Source organism: Leucoraja erinacea, chromosome 8, assembly GCF_028641065.1.
Source record: "Leucoraja erinacea ecotype New England chromosome 8, Leri_hhj_1, whole genome shotgun sequence".
NCBI lineage: Eukaryota > Metazoa > Chordata > Chondrichthyes > Rajiformes > Rajidae > Leucoraja > Leucoraja erinaceus.
In genome coordinates this window covers 50290295-50313724 of record NC_073384.1, presented here as the reverse complement: position 1 = coordinate 50313724, position 23430 = coordinate 50290295, and the positions used below count along the sequence as shown (strand labels likewise).

Below are 23430 nucleotides of genomic sequence, written 5' to 3'. Positions count from 1 at the left end.
CTAAATCTATGGCACAGTATTCACTTTTTTTTATATTAGGAAGGCTGACATTGAATGTACATCAGTATTCTTCTATAATGTGAGAATTGATTTGTATCCGATTTAAAATGTTACTGTGTTTAATATTGAGTGTCAGTTGTAATTTTTTTTAAACTTGTGTTGGTTTAGGTTCCTGATCAGTTTGGAGCCATTCGAGCTGTAGCAGAAGGAAAAGGAGACCAGTTCCTAATTGGCACATCACGCAACTTCATTTTAAGGGGAACATTCAATGATGGTTTCCAGGTGGAAGTACAGGTGTGTGACTCTCTTGTTTTCAGATGATTCCATTTAAGCAACCAACTACTTGTTTCATGTGAAGAAAGTCAAACTTTCTGGAACAAATGTGCTGCCCAAATGTGATCTGCCATTAATGACATTCCCCAGTGAAAATATAAATTCGTCAAATTTTTGAACCAACCTTTTTTTTCAGTAGACTATAATTCTGTGTCATTTAATACACAGTTGGATAAAAAGCAGTAAAGTGAATAGATTGTGTTCTATTGAATTATTTTCCTATTGAATTTTGTTTAGAAATATCTAATGACACAAGATTCTCAAATTCTGCAACAGAACAGTTGTATATCAATATGTAATACCTTAAAATCTTATATCAGCATGTCAATATACCTGCAGGACGGTTCATGATGAAATAAATCATTCAAAAAGGTTTTTTTTTTACAATTTGAATTTCTAATCAAGGGCAGTGGAGGCCAAGTCACTGGATCAATTTAAGAGAGAGTTAGATAGTGGAGTCAAGGGATATGGGGAGAAGGCAGGCATGGATTATTGATAGGGAATGATCAACCATGATCACAATGAATGGCTCGAAGGGCCGAATGGCCTCCTCCTGCACCTATTTTCTATGTTTCTATGTAATCCTTGCCATGGCACTTAAAAGTAATTTAAGTAACTAAGATTGCACAATTGAATATATTAATTGCATTTTTAATTTCTGTTTTGCAAAATTCCTTAAAATTGTAATTTTAGTATCAATGATGCTTTATGAAGATGATTATTTAAATTGGAAATAGAACACATTTTCTGTCTTACATTCTCTGAACAGTAAAGAATTTTAGATACAGAATTCTGACTAGCTTATTTTAGTGCTTTAAAATATTACTGAAGCCAGTGTTTTTAATTGTTGCAGGGTCATACAGATGAACTCTGGGGTCTAGCCACACATCCTTTCAAGGATCTTTTCCTGACCTGTGCCCAGGATCGACAGGTTTGCTTGTGGAACTCTGTGGATCACACCCTTGAATGGAGTAAAATCTTGGATGTAAATACATATGTATTTTATTTGTTTTTGTTAAAAGATAAGATGATTACTTGTTCAGTGAGTTACAGATCCAGAGATGCATTGATTCCAAAACCAAGACCTTTAAAAATGTAATAATTTTACACCAATCAATAAATAGAGTATAGGTTATTACAGGTTAGGAGATAAAGTAGGAATTGTATATGGTGTGTGGAGGAACTGCAGATGCTGGTTTAAATACAAAATGCTGGAGTAACTCAGTGGAACAGGCAGCATCTCTGGATAGAAGGAATGAGTAACGTTTTGGGTCGAGACCCTTCTCAGGAGTCGGTCTGAAGAAGGGTCTCTACCCGAAATGTCACCCATTCCTTCTATCCTGAGATGCTACCTGGTTACTGAGTTACTCCAGCATTTTGTGTCTATTTTTGGTTTAAACCAGCATCTGCCGTTCCTTCCCGATCAGTCTGAAGAAGGGTCTCGACACGAAACGTCCCCAATTCCTTCTATCCAGAGATGCTGCCTGTCCCACTGAGTTACTCCAGCATTTTGTGTCTATCTTAAGTTTGAACCAGCAAATGCAGTTCCTTTTCACTCAGCCTGAAGAATGGTCTCGACCCGAAATATCACCCGTTCCTTCAAACCAGAGATGCTGCCTGTCCCGCTGAGTTACTCCAGCTTTTTGTGCCTATCTTAGGAATTGTATATGGTGATAGGTGTCTACATAGTTAGGAAGAAGCTGAAAGTGATCTGGAGATTGATAGTGAACTATTATACTCTTCTTATTCTTAGTCTGTTTTTAATATTACTTATACATATTTAATGATACAGAAGTTATAACATGGCTACCAATTCTTCACTGCTGCTAGTATCCCATGTACGAATTAACTTGCTATGCCTAAACCCATGAACCTTTCTCTAGTTCATACCTGTCTCTTACCCCATTTCATTTCTCCTGTCATTATTCCTGTTCATTTATTCACCCTCTATCCTACATATTGTGTTCTCCACAACTCATTTCTGTCATTTCCCTGCTCCAGGCTTGACCTGTTCTCCATCACAACCAGATGAACCATTGGGACCAGATTAGCTGCAGATAGTCAGTAAACAAAAAGATGTTGGCCTTAAGAACTTAAAAACGTAGAAGTAAATGGTAAAATGTAACATCTTAGTGGCTTCCAGGTATTCATAATTTTAATTCTCTTAGTCAAAAGGTGAGAAGAACTATTTTGCTACGCTGATGAAGGATCTGTTCAAACAATTCACCATGATTCATTTACATGGTCGCAAATGCCTGTCGAAGTTTCTTGACTTTAGTCATGGCAGTATTTATTGTTTTTTTCTTTTTGTTCTGATGAAGGTGATAGTAGAACGTCCTGAACAACAATGGGAACAGGAAAATGATGCTGCTGCCAAGACTTGATCAGCTTGCATTACAATGAGTGGCAGAGCAGGCTGAAGGAGCCAGTGGGCCTTTTCCTGCTCCTGTTCACATTCTGGTGCTGATGGTGTTAGGTTAAGAATTCTAGCATTTTATCCCAGTGATGATTGAGGAGTAGTCGTATAAGTTTTTAAGATTATACGATTTGAAGATAATGGCAATCCTTCGCCTTTAATGCACTTTCTCTTGACTGGAACAGCTAAAAAAACTTGATTGATAGGCAACATATTAAAATTTCCAAACATAAATGTCATTCCCTCTCTTTAGGAACCAGGTCATTGTGCAGAATTCCACCCGAGCGGTGTTGTGGTTGCTATCGGGACTCATTCGGGCAGGTAAGTCTGATGAGAAACATCTCATAAATCTCCTGGGTCTTCAACTATAAGAGTTTGAGGTAGTGTATAATGCTCTTTTACATTAAAGACTGACCTTTCTGTCCTGGGCCACCTCCATTGCTAGAGTGAGGCCACACACAAACTAGAGAAGCAGCTTCTCATATGGATAGCTTACAAACTAATGGTATGAAAATAAAATCCTCCATATTTGAGGCAAATAGCCTATAAAACCTCCACCCTCTGCCCTTTTGCCCTCCCCTTTTTGTACCCTAACTGCCCTCTTCTTTATGTCTCACTTGAACGTACACCCATTTCTCCCCTCCACCTTCCCTTCCATCTGTATGCCAGCCTTCACAACTCGCACATCTTCTAACCTTATCACACACCTTTTGCCTTTTCACCTCTGGCCTTTGTCGAACCATCTGCCTATCAAACCACCCACGGCCCTCTTCTATATCCATCAATTGCTTACCAGACTGTGTCATGTCCCTCCTCTCTTCCACTTTCCTCATCTTCCTCGCAACAACCACAATCACAGAAGAAGGTTCCCAACCCAAAACATCACTTATCCATGTATTTCCACAGATGCTGCCACATCCACTGACTTACTCCAGCACTTTGTGTCTTTTTTGTTGCAAATCAGCATCTGCAGTTCCTTGTGGTTGCACGTCCCCACTTATTGACACTGTGCACTTTCTGTTTCAATCAGTCCAATGTTGTCAGCTGTGTTTTCAACTATCTAGCGTCTAATGCCCTCTCCTTTAACCTTCATTTATAGTCGTATTTCTAATGACGCAGAAGGAGGCTGTTTGGCCCATAAATCTGTGTTACCTTTTGGGGCAATCATTTTTCCCTGCAACCCATGCCCTCTAACCAGCTGTTCTCCTCCATTCTGAACTCAACTTTCTGCCAACTCTGCCTTATGACATTCTGTGAAACTAACTCTTTTACGAGCTTTTGTTCACCAGTCAAAATTCTTCTTACATGGTTCAGTCAAATTTTGTTTGATAATTGTCCTATGAAGAGCCATGCAATTTTTTTTACATTATATGAAAGATACATTTCATTGAAGAGTACCCACTCCAAGTCTAAAGGGATCTGACTGTGCATAGCATTTAGATATGTCCGCTCAACCCTCCGTTTGACTGTCTGTTGATTCTGGCAGCGAATAAGAGGTATAGGTCACAGAGAGGGTGACAAAATGTGAGAGATGTTTGTGAAATGGAGAGAGTATATTTGAGGGGTCTGGCAGAAATGCAAGGAGATTATGATTAAGTGTTGGATGAAGAAGAGTAGAAGAAGTTAGACCTGTACGTAACTGGGTCTAGTCTCCCACGCTGCTCTACTTTTAAGCTACCCTTCATGATACACATGAACGAAAACGGTTAAGAAATGCAAAGCAGTGTTCTAATACACTAATTCACTTTCTGTTTTTTTTTCCTCAGCAAGTGGAATGGAGAATATTTAGAAAGTAGCAGCAAATATGTGATGTTATCTTAATATGAATTATATGCTTAAATTACTGGTCTGGTCCACTCATTTTCTTCCAAACAAATCTTTGCAGCATAGACAGGAATTCTGCAGGTGCGGGATGTGTACATGCCAGAAAGACCACACTCAACAGGGCTGGATTCAACGTCCTTGAGAGCAGTCTGAAGAAGGGTCTCAATCCGAAACATCACCTATTCCTTTTCTCCAGAGATGCTGCCTGACTTGCTGAGTTACTCCAGCATTTTGTGTCTATTCTTGAGAGCAGGTTTGCTAATGTCATTGGAGCTTGGCAAGAGGATGAGAGGCTGAGCATAGAGAGAAATGTGGAAATGGAAGGCAAAAGTGAGTTTGAAAGGCAGAGTAAATAAAGGTTAAAACATCGGCAACAAAATAGTCTGACTGTGCTCAATGGTGTGTATCTGAACACATGGAGTTTGGCGAAGAGAGTGCCAATGTGACAAAGACACAGATAGACATATGAAAGGATTTTAACTATAACTGAAACAAGACAAGAGTAGCAACTGACTGTTCCTCGTAATAGTGTTTACAGATGAGATAGTGAGGGGCATGAAAAAGGGATTGGGACGGGAGTAGCAATTTTGTTTCAAGAAATGATCAAAGCTGATCAAAGGTGATAATATGTTCAGAGATCATTAAACAAAGCTGTATGGTTGAATTGAAAGCAAATTAGTCGAGCGGCACACTAAACATTACACTATAGACTTCCAAACACTCCAAGGGAGCTGCAGATTTATAGTTGAATCTTTGACTTACAGATGCCCAAGGGCAGTAATAGAGGTGGATGGTAGGGGGGGTGGGGGGGACGGGTAATGCTCAGTCCCCCAAAAATTAGTTAGAATACATTGAATAATAACTTTTTAGAGGGCCTGGAATTTCTAAATTGCCTTCAGGAATTGCCTTTAATTGATGTAAATCACCAGTTCAGGTGAAATATTTCTCAGGCTATTTAACAAACAAGAGACTTAATTTTGGAGCTCTGAGAATCCTGCAACTGACCCTGATCATTAGAAAAGGTGCTTGAAGACTGGATGATTGCCAATGTGCTGATTATAAACTGGATAATCTGGGTGGGTTATGGAGAAATCAATTAATTGCAGATCATTTAATTTAGTTTCCGAGGTGGGCAAACAGTGGAATCAATTTTGAGGCTTCTTTCAGAAAAGATTAATCAGGACTATCAACGTGTATTTGTTAATGGAAGGCTATGTTTAACTGACTAGGTTGAATTATTTGAGGAGTTATCGTGTCAATTAATGAACATGGAACAGTACAGCACCAGAACAGCTCTTCCATGCTGAACATTATGCCAATTTAAACTAATATCCTCTGCCTGTTCGTGATCTATATCCCTCCATTCCCGGCATATCCCTGTGTCTATCTAATAAAAGTCTATTAAATATTGTTATAGTATTTGCCTCCACCACCACATTACGTTCCAGGTATCCACCACTGTGTAAATAAAAAATCTTCCCATGCACATCCCTTTAAACTTTGTCTGACATTTCCACCCTGAATGTCTATGTTATTTATTCCTGAAATGATACATGGGTTAGAGTATTCGCTATAAAGAGAGGTTGTACAAACTTTGATTGTTTTCCCTGAAGCTTTGGAGGTTGAGGGGAGACCTGCTGGAAGTTTATAAATTATGAGGGACATGGATAGGGTAGCTGGTCAGAACGTTTTTCCCAGCATGGAAATGTTAAAGATCAGGGGAAAGACAAAATTGCTAGAGAAACTCAGCGGGTGAGGCAGCATCTATGGAGCGAAGGAATAGGTGACGTTTCGGGTCGAGACCCTTCTTCAGACTAGTCTCGACCCGAAACGTCGCCTATTGCTTCACTCCATAGATGCTGCCTCACCCGCTAAGTTTCTCCAGCAATTTTGTCTACCTTTGATTTTTCCAGCATCTGCAGTTCTTTCTTAAACAAGATCAGGGGGGCATAGCTTTAAGGCCAAAGGGAGAACGTTTGAAGGAGATGTGTGGAGCAAGTTTATTTACACAGCGATGGGTGCCTGAAATACACTGCCAGGAGTGGTCGTAGAAGCAGATACAACAATGTTGTTTAAAAAGCTTTTAGATAGGCACATGGATATGCAGGGAATGGAGGCATAGGCATCATGTGCAGGCAGACAAGATTAGTTTAACTTGGCAGCATGTTCAACAGAGACATCATGGGCTGAAGGGCCTGTTCATGTGCTGTACTGTTCTCTGTTCCATGCCTAGGGCCTCTTGGTGCTCCCAGTTGTAAGCAATGTAGTTCCCCTTCCCATTCCTCTACTGAACTTTCTGTCCATGGTCTTCTCCATTGCCACATGCAAATAGGATGAACAGCACCTCAAATTCCACACAGGTAGCCTGCAACCTAACGCCATGAACAATCTCCAATTTCAGGTAACACCCTCCTCCTTCTCATCTACTCAATGTCTCCACCGTCCCATGCACATACCTTTCTTTCTACTCCCCCTACCCCTGTTACTGTTTTCCCTCCTCCATCGATTTATCTTCCACCCCACTCTACCTCATTGCTCTCGATTCATTGCAACAAGGATGCTGCACTCCCGCCTAATGTGTGACCCCCATAACTAGACATGATACTCCACTTCTGCAAAATCAGTGTTTAATTAATTAGCTTCCTTGCTCTTGTGCTTTGTGCCTTTATTTATGAAGAGCGTACTAATTGCGCTTTTTAATCAAATTTCCAATCTGCCCTGACAGATTAAACAAATAATGTAGATGTATCCTCAGATATAGTTTGAACCACAAGAGTTTTGGTTTTGAGTCCCATTAGATTCTTTGACAGCTGAAAAAACCTCTCTCACTTTGCCTCTTTTATCCATTTTGGTCCTTGGCTAAAACAAAACAAAGTGGCTCTGACAGAACATAATTGAGTAGCAGTGAGCAATTCATTGGTGAGTAAGAATCAATTAACAGCACTTGCTGGCGATTTAGAGTAGACTTGATGGAAGAGGTGATGTTGGTGGTTTCAGGAATCCACCTCACTGAGCCAGAGACGGGGTTTGATTTTGATCTCTGGTCCTGTCTGCATGGAATTTGTATGTTCTCCCTGTGTCCATGTAGGTTTCCCTTGTGTGCTACACCTAACTAGCCACTGTGAATTGTCCCTTGTGTGAAGGTGAGTGGTAGAATCTGGCAAAAATTGGTCGGTTCGAAAGCCTTTTGACATTTGAGCAATTTTTCACTTTATTAGTGTATGTTCCAGTCTGGTGGTGCTGGGAAAAACATTATCCATTCTTGGTTTTTTACTTAGTCATAGAGTGTGGAAACAGGCTCTTCGGCCCAACTCGCCCACACCAGCCAACAATGTCCCAGCTACACTAGTCCCACTTGCCAGCACTTGGTCCAAACCTGTCCTATCCATGTACCTATCTAACTGTTTCTTAAACAATGGGATAGTCCCAGTCTCAATCAACTACGTCCTGTGGCAACTTGTTCCATACACCCACCACTCATTGTGAACTTATTTGAACCTTTCCACTAGGACAGAGAAGAAAGGCCAGTCAGTGTTTTCACAGAGAAAACTATTTGGAATATATTGATGAGTAAAATAGACAAACCAGTAATTACTAAATCGCATTTTAAACAAAAATAGATTTGTGAACAGAGTTTTGTCTCAACAGTCAAGAAATCCCAGAGAATTTCAAGCACAAAAATTAGTGTGGTTATACTGTAGTAATTTTGTGGTTTGGCATTTGTGATTATGACAATATAGATTTAAAAATATCTGAATAATGATAAAACAGTGTGGTCTGGACAGAATACAAAAAATATTGAATAAAAGCTTGGCATTTTCTGAATTTGTGAAAAACTTAGTATAGATCAAAATAATAATTACATTTTTAAAAAGTGCTTATGATTATTGTACAATAATGGTTATTTTATTGATGGTCTAATCCATTGGACAAATGACCTTAATGAAAATCAGAGGACTCATTTTGAAATATTTAGCAATTAGCTTGAAATAAGTGAACTTATCATCTGAAGCAAGTCTTAGACTGATATGTTTAAGGTGCTAACGAGGTTATAAATAAATGGTAATGAAACACTGGCAATAATCAGCATCTGAAAGTCATAGTTCTGATGAAACATCCTTGGCCTTTCTCCTTCCACAGATACTGTCTGACATGCTCAGTATGAATAACTGGCTAGTTATTTCAGATTTCCAAGATCTGCAGGATCTTGCTTTTGGATTACAAATATATGCTAATAGTCTCATACCTACGCTGAGCATGTCATACCGCATTAACTATGATTTAGTACTTTATCTCACACAACTGAGCAAGGAAAATCGTTCACAGAATTTTTAATGCAGCTCTGATTTGGAATGTTTATAGTATAACGATCTATTGATCCAGATGTCATCTGTTTAGAATATATTTTGTCTTTGATCTTTCTAAAAGGAGTCTGAAGAATTGCATTCCTAACATGACTAATGCCCAGCCGGACATTTCTAGAATGTTTGCAATATCTGTGGACTCATTCACTCTTCATGCTGTATTTTGATTTGTTTTTGTAAATTTTTAAAAGCTTTCTCAGAAGGGAGCAGTTAAGAAGATAAAGTTGAAGTTAGAACAATTGAATGATTGTTGCACATTAATCTGGAGCAAAGGAAAATGTTTATTGTGCATCGATGAAGTAATTACTGTCTTGTCCTATCAACGCATCCCATGTACAGAGTTTAAAACCTATACTCTAGCTCAAGGAAGTTTCATGGGACATGCAGCAGCAGAACAAATAACTATGTGCAAATTTGTGTTGCACTAAGTCCAACTAAAAGGCCCAAAAAGACACAAAGTAATGGAGTAAGTCAGCAGGTTAGACAGTATCTCTGGCGAACATGGATAGGTGACGTTTCAGATCGAGACCCTTCTTCAGAAGCTATTCTTGAACCAGATGGTTAAAGTTTTCAGATTCTTATACCTTCTTCCCGATGGTAGGAGTGAAATGAGGGAATGGCCAGTGTGGTGTGAGTCTTTGGTGATGCTGGCTGCCTTTGTGACTGTGCCTCCAAAAGATCTCTTTGATGGTGGGGAGGTTAGTGCCTGTAATGGACTGGTGGTGTCCACCACTTTTTGTAATCTTCATTCCTGCGCGTTCAAATTGCCGAACCAGGCCACGATGCAACCAGTCAATCTGGTCTCTACCTGTAGAACTTCAAGAGCGTTTTCATCAATCTTCCAAGGAAGTAGAGGTGGTGATTTTTTTTTATGACTGCATGAATGTGCTGGACCCAGGACAGTTTTTCAGAGAAATGCATGCCCAGGAACTTGAAGTCGTTGACTGTCTTGAAGATAGGTTCATGGATCCTTGACTCTCCCCTAAAATCAACAATCAGCTTACTGACATTGAGAGCAAGGGGACACTTCATTACCCATTACACATCCAACTACTGCTGTCATCAGTGAATGACAGAGAGAGACAGCAGGAGAATGGGTTGTCTGAAAAGGGAGAATTCAGTGTTTATGGCAATCGGCTGCAGATTACCTAAATAACATGATATTCCTTGAGTTAATATTTAGCCTCACTTCAATTTGGATTGAAGTAGGTGCATGTGAATCTCTGACATGCTTGCAGGGTTGTAGAGGAAAGAGCCTGGGGATGGGAAGGGAGAGGTGAAAAGACATGAGAGAACCAGGGATTTGAGGAGAGGTTGGTCCGGAAAGCAGAAGGGGTCTGGAGGGGAGATGTGACTAGTCATGGGATAATGTGTCTGATGGAAATGTCAAGGAATGATGTGCTGGATTCAGAGGCTGATGGGCTGAAGGGTGACGACCAAGGGAAATATTTTTTTATTCTGTCTGGGGGGAGGATTGCCTGAGCTTTTTTTGTGCTTTTATTTCTTTATTATCTGTTCTCAGTAATATCTTGGAAACTTAGATCAAACCTCGGTTTAACAATTTAAATTCCTGAAAAAAAGCTATTTTAGTTTGTGTTAGCACTCCATGTAAGGTAACTCTGAAAGTTCATGTATCCGTCTGGTGAAACTGTGCCGCGTTCTCTCGAAATCTGTAATCAAATCAAGTTGAGTTTATTTTCAAGTACAGTGAGGTATAGGTACAGTGAAAAAGTTGTTTGCAGGAGCATCGCAGGCACATTGGCTCGGACAACAAACAAGAAAAAAATTACACCTCAATTATATTTAGAATTCTGCCAGACAGTGAAAAGAGAAATATTGCAAACAAAAACAAGTCATTAGTGCAAAAAACACAACAAGCAGTGCATGGTAGTGCATGAGGTAGTGCACGGAGTTCTGGTGCCAAGATAGGATTAGGATTTTGCAGGTCGGTTCAAGAACCTGATAGTTATAGTAATGTAGCTCTCCTGATCCTGGTGTTGCCCTGAGCAACTCTTTCAGGGATGTTCTGTGACTGAGATGATTACCTTTGTGCTACATATGATTCTAACCAGCAACGTTTCTATTGACTCCAGTTTAGCCAGGTCTTGTCTCTTAGTTCCTAATATTTCCCAAACAACATTTCTTACCTACTCTTTCTTTATTGTAAGTAGAGTTGTACAATGTGGAAATAGGGTCTTTAGCCCAACTTGTCCATACCAATCAGAATGCCTACCTGACCTAGTCCCATTAGCCTGCGTTTGACCCATATTCCTCAAAGCCTTTCCTATCCATGTACCTGTCTAATGTCTTTTAAATAATGGAATTTATCTCCTACCTTTAGAGGTTCCCCTGGCAGCTCGTTCCATATACACACCACCTTCTTTATAAAAAGTTTCACTATATCCCTTTTAAAATTTTCCTCTATTTTCTTAAACAAATGCCTTCTAGTTTTTGGTTCCCCTATCATGGCAAAAATACTTTGGTTATTTACCCCTGCCCCTCATGATTTCATATATCGGCGTAAGGTTACCCCTCAGTCTCCCCCAGGGAAAGAGGGGCAGGGGTCTATCCAGCCTCTCATTGCTCAAACTCTCCAGATTTGGTAACATCCTGTTCAAATCGTGGTCCCTATTATTTAGGTCATCTTTCCCCAATTGTTTTGGGCTGTCTTTCAGTGACAGTTTGGGGACAATATATTATTTCAGAGTCTTTGTCTCTCTTTGTCAAGAGATTCTTTTTGAATGTCCTAATTATTAAATCACTTACATTTAACACAGACTAACACATTCTTCCACCTCTACCTGCATTTACAACAAAATGTGTCCCCATTCTTCCACCTCTACCTCTGCACTCCTTCAGCTAATTAAAGATGTACCTCTCTAAGTGATCAAGGTGTGGGTAAGCTACCTAGTTACTCTTTCCCCTCCTTTGAGTTGTACTACCTCCAACTCTCACCTCAGTTCAATGCCTTTGAGGAAGAAACAGCTACCGCATAGATGTTTACTTGGGCAGTCTTACAAACCATTGGGAAATGTTTCCAGCCATCCAATTTTCAGACACTGCTTTTATTCTTTCCTTTTTCAAATAAAGATTGAGATTTACATAATCAGAGCCAAGAAAAGCACTGAAATCTGTTACACCAATGCAGACCTTCTCAATACAATCAGTGGGAAAGTAAGGAATGTCAAAATTATGCTTACATGCAACTGGCCAATGTAATGAATCACTCATTATAAAACATTTTTGGGCTTGTACCCAGTTGTGCGTAGGATACACAAGAAAATATTTTCTTTTAACAGCTAAAACTTTGCCATTTTTCTTCACCTTTAAACAATGCCTAAATGATTGCGAGTAAATCAAGGGGGGAAATGTAATTAACCAAGCAAAATATATTCAGTTAATGTATTGAAAAAGACTTGAGATAAATGTGATGAATGTAAATGATCTACACAGAGTATTTTTTTTTTTTAAATATCCATTTTATTGTGTGATTAGGTGGTTTGTTCTGGATGCCGAGACAAAAGACCTAGTTTCAATACACACGGATGGAAATGAACAACTATCGGTAATGCGGTATTCTCCAGGTAACTTGTTTTGCTTTTAAATCCGGTCATTGTAAAACACTGTTAAAGGCACAATGCTGCGAACAATTAGAAAGGTGGCTAGTATAATTGAAAGGAATACAGTCAAATCCTGATGTAGCATCTCAAACCAAGACCTCAATCATAGCTCTGCCTCCACAGATGCTGCCTAACCCACTAAGTTCTTCCAGCAGTTTGTTCATTCAATGTTCATTTTGGTTTAAAGGTATACTTACAGCCCTGTTTTTCCTAGGCATTGCTAATGATCAGCTCTGATTTGGCTTGGGTAAATTTACTTTTAAAAGAAACTCGAGTTGTGATCGAGACATTTAGCATGAACACAGGCCCTTCAGTCCAGCTCGTCCATTGCCCCACCTAAGCTATTACCATTTGCCTATATTTGACCCAGTCCATCTGACTCTTTCCTATCTATGTACCTGCCAAATGTCTTTTAAATTTTGTTATTGTAACTGCCTCAACTACTTCCTCTCGGGTTCGATCTCAGGTTCATGAAAAATCTTCCCATCTTACCTTACACCTATGCCCTCTAATTCTTGAATCCCTTATCTTGGGGAAAAAGACTACAGTCTGCTCCCTTTGTGATTTTATATACCTCTATATAAGATCATCCCTCTGCCTCTTGCACCCCTGAAATCCTGGCCTATCCAACTTTTCCCAATAACTCAGGCTCTTTGTCCTGATAATATCCTTGTAGTTCTTCTCTGCACAGCTCATTGGCATCATTCCTATTGCAGGGAATAACTGAACACAATACTTCAAATGCAGCCTCTCTAATGTCTTGTATAACTGTAACACAATGTCCAATCTTCTATACTCAATTCCCTGACTGATGAAGGCCAGCATGCCAATTTTTTTTTTCCTCACTATCCTATAAGGGGAGTTTCAAGTAAGTATGATGTGTTGCATTTTGGGAAGTCAAACCAGGGCAGGATATTCACAATGAACGGTAGGGCCCCCTGGGGAATGTTGCAAAGCAGAGGAATCTAGAAGTACATTATTTACGTACATCCCCTTATAATTCTTGATTGTGTTATTTTTCTATTTTCCTATTTTAACGCCATCTGCAAACTCACTAATTGGGCCTTGTATATGCTCGTCCAAATCTTTGATAGATGACAAACACCAACGGGCCAACATGATCCCGAAGGTACATTACTGGACACAGGTCTCCAGTCCAAAAAGGACACCTATTATCAACACCTACTTCTTACCTTGAGTCAATTCTGTATCTAGATAGCTAATTTTTCCTGAATCTTATGCAATAGGAAGCAAGTCTGGCCTAACCATGGTCATTGGTCATCGGCAAGCCGCAGATGCTGACAATCTGAAATAAAACCTTCCATATCAGCCTCTCTTGCAGAATCTTATCATAGGCATTGCTAAAGTTCAAATAAACTATGTCCACGGCCCTGCCCTCATCAACCACCTTGCTTCTTTCCTCGCAAAACTCAATTAAATTCATGAGACATGATCTCCCATGCACAAAACCCATCCTAACTCTCCCATATCAACCTGTACCTCTCCAAATGCATGTATATCCTATCCCTCTCTAGTAACTTCTCCTACCACATATGTTAGGCTTGCTCATCTGTAGTTCCATGGATTGTCTCTGTGGCCCTTCCTAAAAAGAGGCACAATATTAGCCTACCCCTGCTCTTCCGGCTCCTCACCCATGCCTAATGATGCTATATCTCAGCCAGGGCTCCTGCAATATTTTATCCCGGTAGCTTCCCACAGTGTCCTTGGAAATATCTTATCTGGCTTCTCAGTTCTAATATAGATTGCCCTTAAGACATCGCCATTATCCTTCCAAGTTCCCTAGTCTTCGTATCTCTGCCGTAAAAAAGAAGACAACAACATAAGACATTATGACAGCCCCAGTCTATATTGGGAAAGTTAAAGTCTTCTACTATGACACCCTATTAGTCTTGCAGTTGTCTGTAATCTTCTGAACTATTTGTTCCTCTAATTCCTGTTCACATTGAGTGATTGTTGTACACTTGCAACAGGGTGATCTTTCCCTTTTTATTTCTCAACACCATGAAGCCTCAAAAAATGTAATCTCAGGCTACAGCCTTGATGTTCACCTAAATCTATAAAGCAACTTCCCCTCCTCTTTGAACCCCTCCTCTATCTCTCCTGTAGCACTCATACCCTAAAACATTAAGCTGTCAGCCCTGTCCCTCCTGTGGCCAAGTTTCCGTAGTGGCTTTGACATGCCAGTTACATGTACCGATCCACGCCCCGAGTTAATCTGCCATACCTGTCGGGCCTCTGGCATTGAAATAATTGCAATTTAATCCAACTATTTTTCCTCGCTCCCTGCCGTGCACCTGCCTATCCTTTCCGCTGAACTTGCAGTCATTGACTTCTGTACTGACGTCCAGCCTTCCACCTATCTCACTACTTCATTGGATCCTGTTCTCCTGCCACTCTAGTTTAAAGCCTAATTTGTAAACCTGCATGCCAGGATATTAGTCTCCCTCCAAGAGAAACCTGTCCCTCTTGTACTGGCCACCTCTGCTCCACAACTCCTGATCATCCAAAAAGCTGAATCCCTGCCCCATGCACCAACCCCTCAGGCATGCATTCATCCTCCTGCCATTCTCTTCTTCCCCTCACTAGCATGTGGCACCAGAAGCAATCTGGGGCTTAATACCTTTTAGGCCCGGTTTGGAGATCCTGGGACAGCACAGCTGGTAGAGCTGCTGCCTGACAGTGCCAGATACCCAGGTTCAATTCTCACCTTGAGTGCTGTCTGTGTGATGTTTGCATGTTCTCCCTGTGACCGTATACACGTTTCTAGGTTAATTGGCCTTTGTAAAAATTGCCCCTAATGTTTGTAGAGAATGGATGCAAAAGTGGGATAACATAGAACTAGTGTGAACGAGTGAGTGATCAATGGGCCAAAGGGCCTGTTTCCATGCTGTATCATTAAACTAAACCTAACTGCCTATATTCTCTCTGTGATTTGCAGTTGCAGTATTGCAAACTTCATTTTATAATGAGCAAAACAATGTAAACGCTTACAGCCATACTATATTAAGAAATCATTTTATTTATAATTGATATTTGGATGGCTAAGTATTGGTTAAATGTATTCAACTGTAAAACTGTGCTAAGTAGTAAGCTCTGTTTGCCAGCTTCTAGGGAGTAGCTAACTTTTTTTTGTTGGATCATGTCTAATCTCAGTTGTAGTTGCTTCAATAGAATTTCTTGAAAATTTAAATCATTACTGCTTCTCAACACTGCAAATGCGCCAATATTGGTGCTTAGCCCCATCTGTCTCTTTAAAAAAAATTGTATTGTGTTTTCAGTAGCAAACAACTAAATATGAAGGAAATGTCTACATACTTGTAACAAAGCATACCTATCAGAAATAATAATTCCAATGCACTAAGGATATTGTTTAGAAGGATGAAAGGGAAATTCATTGAAACTTAACAAATAGTGAAAGGCCTGGATATTGGATGCAGAGAGGATGTTTCCACGTGGGAGATTCTAGGACCAGAGGCCATAGCCTCAGAAGAAAAGGATGTACCTTTAGAAAGATGAGGAGGAATTTCTTTAGCCAGAGTGTGGCGAATATGTAGAATTAAATGCCATTGACGGCTGTGGAGGCCGTCAATGGATATTTTTAAGGTGGAGATTGACAGATTTGTGTTTAGTGAAGGTGTCAGTGGTTATGGGCGAAGGCAGCAGAATGGGATTGAGAGGGAAAAATAGATCAGCCATGATTGAATTGATGGGCCTAATTCTGCACCTAGAATTTATTACCTTGCTATAGTATTGCCCATTTAATTTTAAACAAAATAAGTTTAACAGTTCTGTCAAACACAAATTTAAAAACTCATGTTTTGTGGATAGAATGTCATTCAAGGGACCTGAGATATAATCAGAATATCTTTACCTATTTATTCTATTTTAGTTCTAAGATCACAAGAATTCTTAGAACAAATATTAATTAAAACCAAAGTCATCCGGTGATTGGATAAAATACAACATTGTGTTGAGGACGTTCCCTTCAGATATTGACTGAATGAAAAGCTCTACCCAATATTTTGTCAAAAAACAAAAGTGCATTTTACATTATGACTGTTAAAACTAGAACTGAAGTGAAAATATTTTTTTTTAATTCTGAATTTAAAAAATTTGAGAGTGTAAAATCAAGCAGTTCAGAATCAGTGCCAGGAATTATTCATTTTAAACTTGCATTGAAAAGGTTTCGAATTCTGGAGGGTCTGGAAAAGTGTGACATTCCAGCCTAATTTTCTTTCATTCCCAACTGTCAGTGCTGGCCTACATTGGGGCGGAAAATGAGAGTGGTTATGCTCTAATATCTGTTATGCTCCACTGTCATTTTAAATGTTTAGGGAAATATCTTTTTTGGATTGTTACTGTTCCTTGTGCAACGCAACCCCGAATGCTGCATTATAACATTCCTTATATCCCTTATAACATTCCCCACAACAGGCCAGACCAAGTGTATTCTGTCTGTAAGCTTGATTATGGCTGCTGGGAGGCGATGTGGGAACAGCAACATACACTCAGTGGGTCCAGTCGCATTTGTGGAGCGAATGGACAGGCAATATTTAGGGTTGGAACATTCTTTTGTTTAGAGATACAGCATGAAAGCAGGCCCTTCAGCCCACTGAGTCCATGCCAGCCGATGATCACCCATTCGCACTAATTCTATGTTGTCCCACTTTCTCGTCCACTCCCTACACACTTGGGGAAATTTACAGCGGGGAAAATTAACCTAGAAACCCGCACGTCTTTGGGATGTGGGAGAAAACTGGAACACCCGAAGAAAACCCACGCAGTCACAGGGAGAACATGCAAACTCCCCATAGACAACACCTGAGGTCAGGATTGAACCCGGGTCTCTGCTGCTTTGAGGCAGCGGCTCTACCAGCTGTGCCGCCTGTGCACTTCTTCAGACTAACATAAATGTGAGAGCCTGCTTCGTGGTGACTACGGAACACATATTCCATGTGCCACTAATTTGTGGAGAAAGAAAAGACTAATACCAGCAATCGGAGGATCGTTTGCATTCTGGATTATGTGACTATTCATCTGGTTTCTCAAATTTTGCAAAATGTGTGAATACCAAGTGGGGGGAGGGGAGAAGGATAAAAGCGAACTGTGGGACAGAAGGGCATACAAAGGAGGTGAAAGGATTAAAGGAGCAGGGTGGCTGGGGGTGGTAGGAGATGGTGCTCCACAGGGTAGGGTGGGGAAGCAAGGGAAACAGCGAAAAGAAGGGGAGAATTATTACTTGAAATTTGAGTTTTCAATGTTCATACATGTTATCTGACATTACTTTGCCTCCTATTCACCTCCACAACCCCCTTACCTGTAACTACCTATCACTTGCCAGGCTTTGTCCCATCCTCTCTTTGCCAGCTTTCATATCTCTACTCCAATGTCTGAAGTAGAGTCTGAACCCAAAACGTCAGCTGTCCATGCCCTCCACAGATGCTGCCTGACCTGCTGAGTTCCTCCAGCTCTTTGCTTCTTCTTCTTCAAATCTCCACACAAATGTGTGCAGTTGGAAACAGCTGGATTATTACTGCTTAGTACAATTTCATTGGAAGTATTAGAATTTCCAAGAAATACAAATTGAGGCATCCTTACAGGAATTATAGGCTACCATTTGGGGCCCATTAGGCTAATCTTCCTGGAGCTCTCACCCATTGCATCATGGATTGTAGTGCTCTAACACATTCTCCAATCTACAATTAATGCTGTTTGTAGATTCTTCTACACGGGTTCCATCTGTGGAACAATCTGATTTAATCTCCAGCTACAACTTCAGCTCCAGTTACAACTTCACAAATGGAACACAGGGCTCTCGATCTCCAAGCTGTGTACCCACGATGCAACACATCTTGGTATTTCAATTAGTAATATCTTTCAAATGATGTGCTATTTGTTCCTGCACTTGTTTGTCTATATATCCTCAAGTGCACGCACACTGGCTGTTTTTCCAACTGTTCCTGGCTGGGCATGATAGATGGTTAACAACTGTGAATGGTGTGAATATTTGCCAGAGATGCGGAGCTTGCCTTTAGTTGGACTGAACTGAGAGAAGTAAGAAGGGTTGAAAACGATTTTCTAAAGAGATTAGTACACATGTTGCTGTATAAAGTGATCTGTATGATGAAAGGTAGGAATTTGCTGGCATTGCTTATCATTAGAAGGATACATCAGTTATTGGATAGTCATGCTGTTGCAGTTCCCTCAATTACTTTGTGCTTTGTTTAAAAGTGCAAAAGATGAACTTTCTCTCGTTCTTGTAGTGTGCAATATTCAGTTCATAGTCGGAAATGAGCATAGCAGGTGAATCCATCCAGTAATTACACTCCCTGCATTGTATTTCTGAACGATTGCAGAAATCTTTTCATGTGATAACTGGGATAGTAAATATAGCTTCCCAAATTTCAGACATCCAACTTCCTTATGAAGTTGAGTATATTCCAGCACAAAGGCCACGTTTGTTCAAACCCTGCAAGAAATGCAAGGAAAATCAACCTTTTGCTTATTGGGTGAGCAATTCACATTGTGGAAAGGATGAAAATGGAAATGACAGGAGTGCATGGATCGATCTAATTTGCCCATTCTGATGTGGTAATCGTTTGTTTTAAGAAGGGTACATTTTAAATATTGGTTACTGAACAGCCACAAAAAATGTCTTTGGGGTCTTTCACTTCTCTATCCTAGAGATGTCTTGCTCATCTACTAACCCTGTTACAGCTTCATGGATTAAAATCCCATTATTGTCCGAATCTCTACCCTTTCCCTCTCTCTATGGAGATCCGCACCTCATCTCGCAGTCATCTGACTGATGAAGCTCATTGAATATCTTCAAGTGAAGCTGACTTTGGAAATGATGGCTGGGTCAACTCTTAACATAGGCAAGGCATGATTTGCCCCAAATCTGTTGTGCTTGACCCTGATTAGCTAAATCAGTTTTCTGCTGTACATTTAGGATCAATTATATCTCCTACAAGCTAAACAGAACAATATTGATTTAGTTTAGTTTAGAGCTACAGTGTGGAAACAGACTCTTCAGCCCACCGAGTCCGTGCTGCCCAACGATCACCCTAGTCTATGTTATCCCAGTTTCACATCTTATGCACTAAGGGGAATTTACAGAAGTCAATTAACCCACAAACCTATACGTCTTTGGAATATGGGAGGAAACCGGAGCGCCCAGAGAAAACCCACATAGTCACAGGGAGAAAGTATAAACTTAGTACAGAGAGCACCGTAGTCAGAATCGAACCCAGGTCCCTGGCGCTATAAAGCAGCAACTCTACCACTGCACCACCGTGTCGCCCTAATGTATATGATGTATAATTGGAAACAATCCGTCATGTCTTGCAACATATTTTGGCAAGCTAGAAAAGTGGGTAAAAACTCTTCAATACTCCTCTGGAATGCTGTTTTGAATTTCCCAGAAAATTTGATACATTGAAAATGCATATTTATCATTTGTTAATGGATATATAATTCATTATTTTCCTTTACAGATGGCAATTACTTGGCAGTTGGATCCCATGACAATTTTGTTTACATTTACACAGTAGCAGAAAATGGCAGAAAATACAGCAGACAAGGAAAATGTACTGTAAGTAACTAACAATTATTTAATCTGGTGCAAGATTAATGATGAATGTACTCCATGACTTCCAATTGATTTGTACACATTCAAAGGTGTGCTCTTTAAATGCATCTTTAGAACTTAATTAAACTGTTTCAGGTTAATTTTTAAAGAAAGGTCTAGAAATTTCACTTTAACTTTTCAGAATGTCGGTCCAGAATATCCACATACGCCGAGATGATTGCATGGATATGTTATCAAATGTAACCTTAGTTTTAAGAAGTCAGAAAATGAATGCTCGTCTTCCTGGCCTGTGTACTATTTCACTCAGCTGCTACTAATATATAAACCTGGGCCACGTCATGCTGTTGTTCAGCTGGTAGATCCAAGAGAACCGACGGCTAACAGTGTTGTGCAGGTCAGCGCAATGGTCACTCCAACAGCTGCACATTACAGTGAGGAAGTGCAGAATATGCTGGAGGTCAGGCGTTGGTACAGCTGAACTGCCGCTCCACCTCACGTCTGTAACGCAGTCCAGGGGCAGAGCTCGGCTGTGCTGAATGAAAGGATTCACAAGTCTGGATGAAAAAGTGGTTTATATTTTGGATAAATGCAATAAGTAAATGTTTTTAATCATTTTACTTCTTTTCAACTATTTTTCAATCCTCCCTCATGATCAAGACCCTTAGGGACTTACTGGTGGCACTGGTTTTCCTTGCAAACTCCTCTTGTGGTGCTGCTTAACTTCAGTTTGCAGTGCTGTCCTCATACCTCTGGGTATGGGACACACCTGTGCTTCGCCACTTCATCTTTCATGATACAGGCATCTGGATATCGATTAATCTGAGTTGGGAACAAACAGGAATAGGGCATTTATCAGGGCAGCACAGTGGATCAGCTTTGGAATTACTGCCTTACTGCGCCAGAGTCTTGGGTTCAATCCTGACTATGGGCTCTGTCTGTACAGAGTTTGCAAGTTCTCCTTGTGACCGCATGAGTTTTCTCTGGGTGCTCCGATTTCCTCCCACACTCCAAAAGTGTGTAGTTTTATGGGTTGATTGATTTTAGTTAATTGTGTGGACTCAGTGGGCCTATTTCCATGCTGTATTTCTTTAAACTAAACTAAAAAAAAACAATGATGTCTGTGCCAAACATTATGGCAAATTAAACTAATTCCTTCTACTTGCACATGATTTATCCCTCCATTCCATGCATATTCACTTCATAACCAAAACAAACTGTTAAATGTCACGATCATATTTGCTTCCACTGCCATCCCTGGCAGAACATTCCAGGAAGCTACCACATTCTGTGTAAACAGAACACCAACTTGCCCTGTTCATCTATAAACTTAATGGTTTGTTTTTTAAGGACTTCTGAGAAAGTAAAAGCTTTCAAATCAAAGTCAAAACTGAAGCTGTGCCAAAAGCATGAAAGTTACAAACATTAGTCCTACATATAGGAATCAACAGTCATATGTGACCTGTAATATTTCTACACTGTACAATGTATTTATGAATATTTTCCAAATTGCATAACTATTTATACTGAAAGGTAAAATAGAACATAGAACAGTGCAGCACAGACCCTTCGCCCACAATATCCATGCAGAACATGATGCCAAGATAAACTAATCTCATCTGGCTGCACATGATCTCTATTTGCGTATTTCTTGCATATGGCATGCACAGCCTAAAGTTGTAGGGCAACTTGTTCTATTTGATTTTATTTGATTGTGCACACCGACTGGGTTGATTGAATTTGTCGAAACAGGGCGGACGACGTGAAGGTTGCATTCTTCCACCCCAAAAAAAAGGATCTGACTCACCAACGTATCTATGCATCTCATAATTTTATATACTTATATCAGCTCTGGCATTCTAGAGAAGACAATCCAAGTTTGTCCAACCGGATATATTGACTGTAATAATATTGTAGAATGCATTGGATTAAGGTATCATTCATTGTGTGGTTATTGTGATAAAATGAAATATGTTGTAGTAATAATTGGAAATTGATTTCCATAGATATTTTTGTTAGTGAGGAGAATACAGCTAAATTATAACCTACAGGAAAGTACATACAGACACGCAAAGTTGCACAACTATCCATCCAAAGCCAGGTTGCATATTTTGGATAGCGATCAGCAGGGAGCACATGCGGTGAACCGTGAAACTGGGCAGTGTATGGACGAAAGGTATAGCTGAGATTGCATAGTTGGTGCAAGTGTTGTAAGCAGCTGAGAGAGAAATATATTGTACATGGTGAATGTGTTTGTGATTCATTTCAACATAAAGTGTACATTGAAGAGGACATCAATAATATATGGAATAGACAAGATGAGCTGTGCAGGGATAGAGATCTGTTAATCATTGTCTTACACTTCTTAAAGTGGATCCAACCAATATCATTATGTTACTGCAGTCTCTAGTGGTTTCTTGAAAGACAGCTGGTTAGGTTCTTACTGCCTGATACAATTGGGAATGATATCCACAACATATGTTTTACCAATTTGTACAATGAAATTGTATCCAGCTTGCTGCAGCCAGCATATGCTGTTGATTTATAGATTTTTGGGGAGCATGCTGGGATGCCATTTACAGTCTTGCCTGAAAATTAAATGGGACATGTAATTGGCCATTTTAAGTTGTCCACTAGACACTCTTTAGATGGCTTCCTGGTTTGGTTGCACAAAAGCATGTGATCTGCAGTTGAAAATTGCCCCATACAGGTGAGGATTCCCATATAATGCGTCCTGGTTCATCCGAACTGTCCCAACTTTATAACTGATTATGGAATTTGGCTGTATTGGTTAGTTTTTCAGTTTTAAAAAGCCTGTCATAAATTTCACTCATGTAGAATTATAATCCCTCAACTCCCAGTAATATTCAATTTGCAGTAGTGTTCCAGCTTCACCTTTCCATGATGATAGAACATGGGGCAGTACAGGCCTTTCTACCCACAATGTTTGTGCCCAACATGATGCCAAGCTAAGCTTATCTCCCCAGGTGATCTATACCCCTTAATTCCCTGCATATTAATGTACCTATACAATCGCCTCTTAACAGCCATTATTATATCTGCTTCTGCCATCCACCCATGGCAGTGCATTCCAGGCACCTACCACTCTCTGTAAAAAAATAACTTGGCCCGTACATATTCGTTAAACATTTCCCTTAAAGCTATACTCTAGTCTTTGACATTTCCACTCTGGGGAAAAAGGTTCTGAATATCTACCCTTCCTGTGCCACTCATAATTTTACATACTTCTATCAGGTTTCTCCA

The 23430-nt window shown here is 40.0% G+C and overlaps 1 protein-coding gene across 5 annotated transcripts in view; it reads left to right on the top strand.

Moving 5' to 3' along the window:
* Positions 1-23430, top strand: part of LOC129699681 (echinoderm microtubule-associated protein-like 4) — a 195144-nt gene that overhangs the window by 154649 nt on the left and 17065 nt on the right. For all 5 annotated transcript variants that reach the window (XM_055639673.1, XM_055639672.1, XM_055639674.1 and 2 more), the window contains 5 exons: positions 169-294; positions 1187-1318; positions 3003-3070; positions 12433-12521; positions 20075-20172. In XM_055639673.1, coding sequence (XP_055495648.1) covers positions 169-294; positions 1187-1318; positions 3003-3070; positions 12433-12521; positions 20075-20172 — 513 coding nt within the window. The remainder of the gene's footprint in view (positions 1-168; positions 295-1186; positions 1319-3002; positions 3071-12432; positions 12522-20074; positions 20173-23430) is intronic.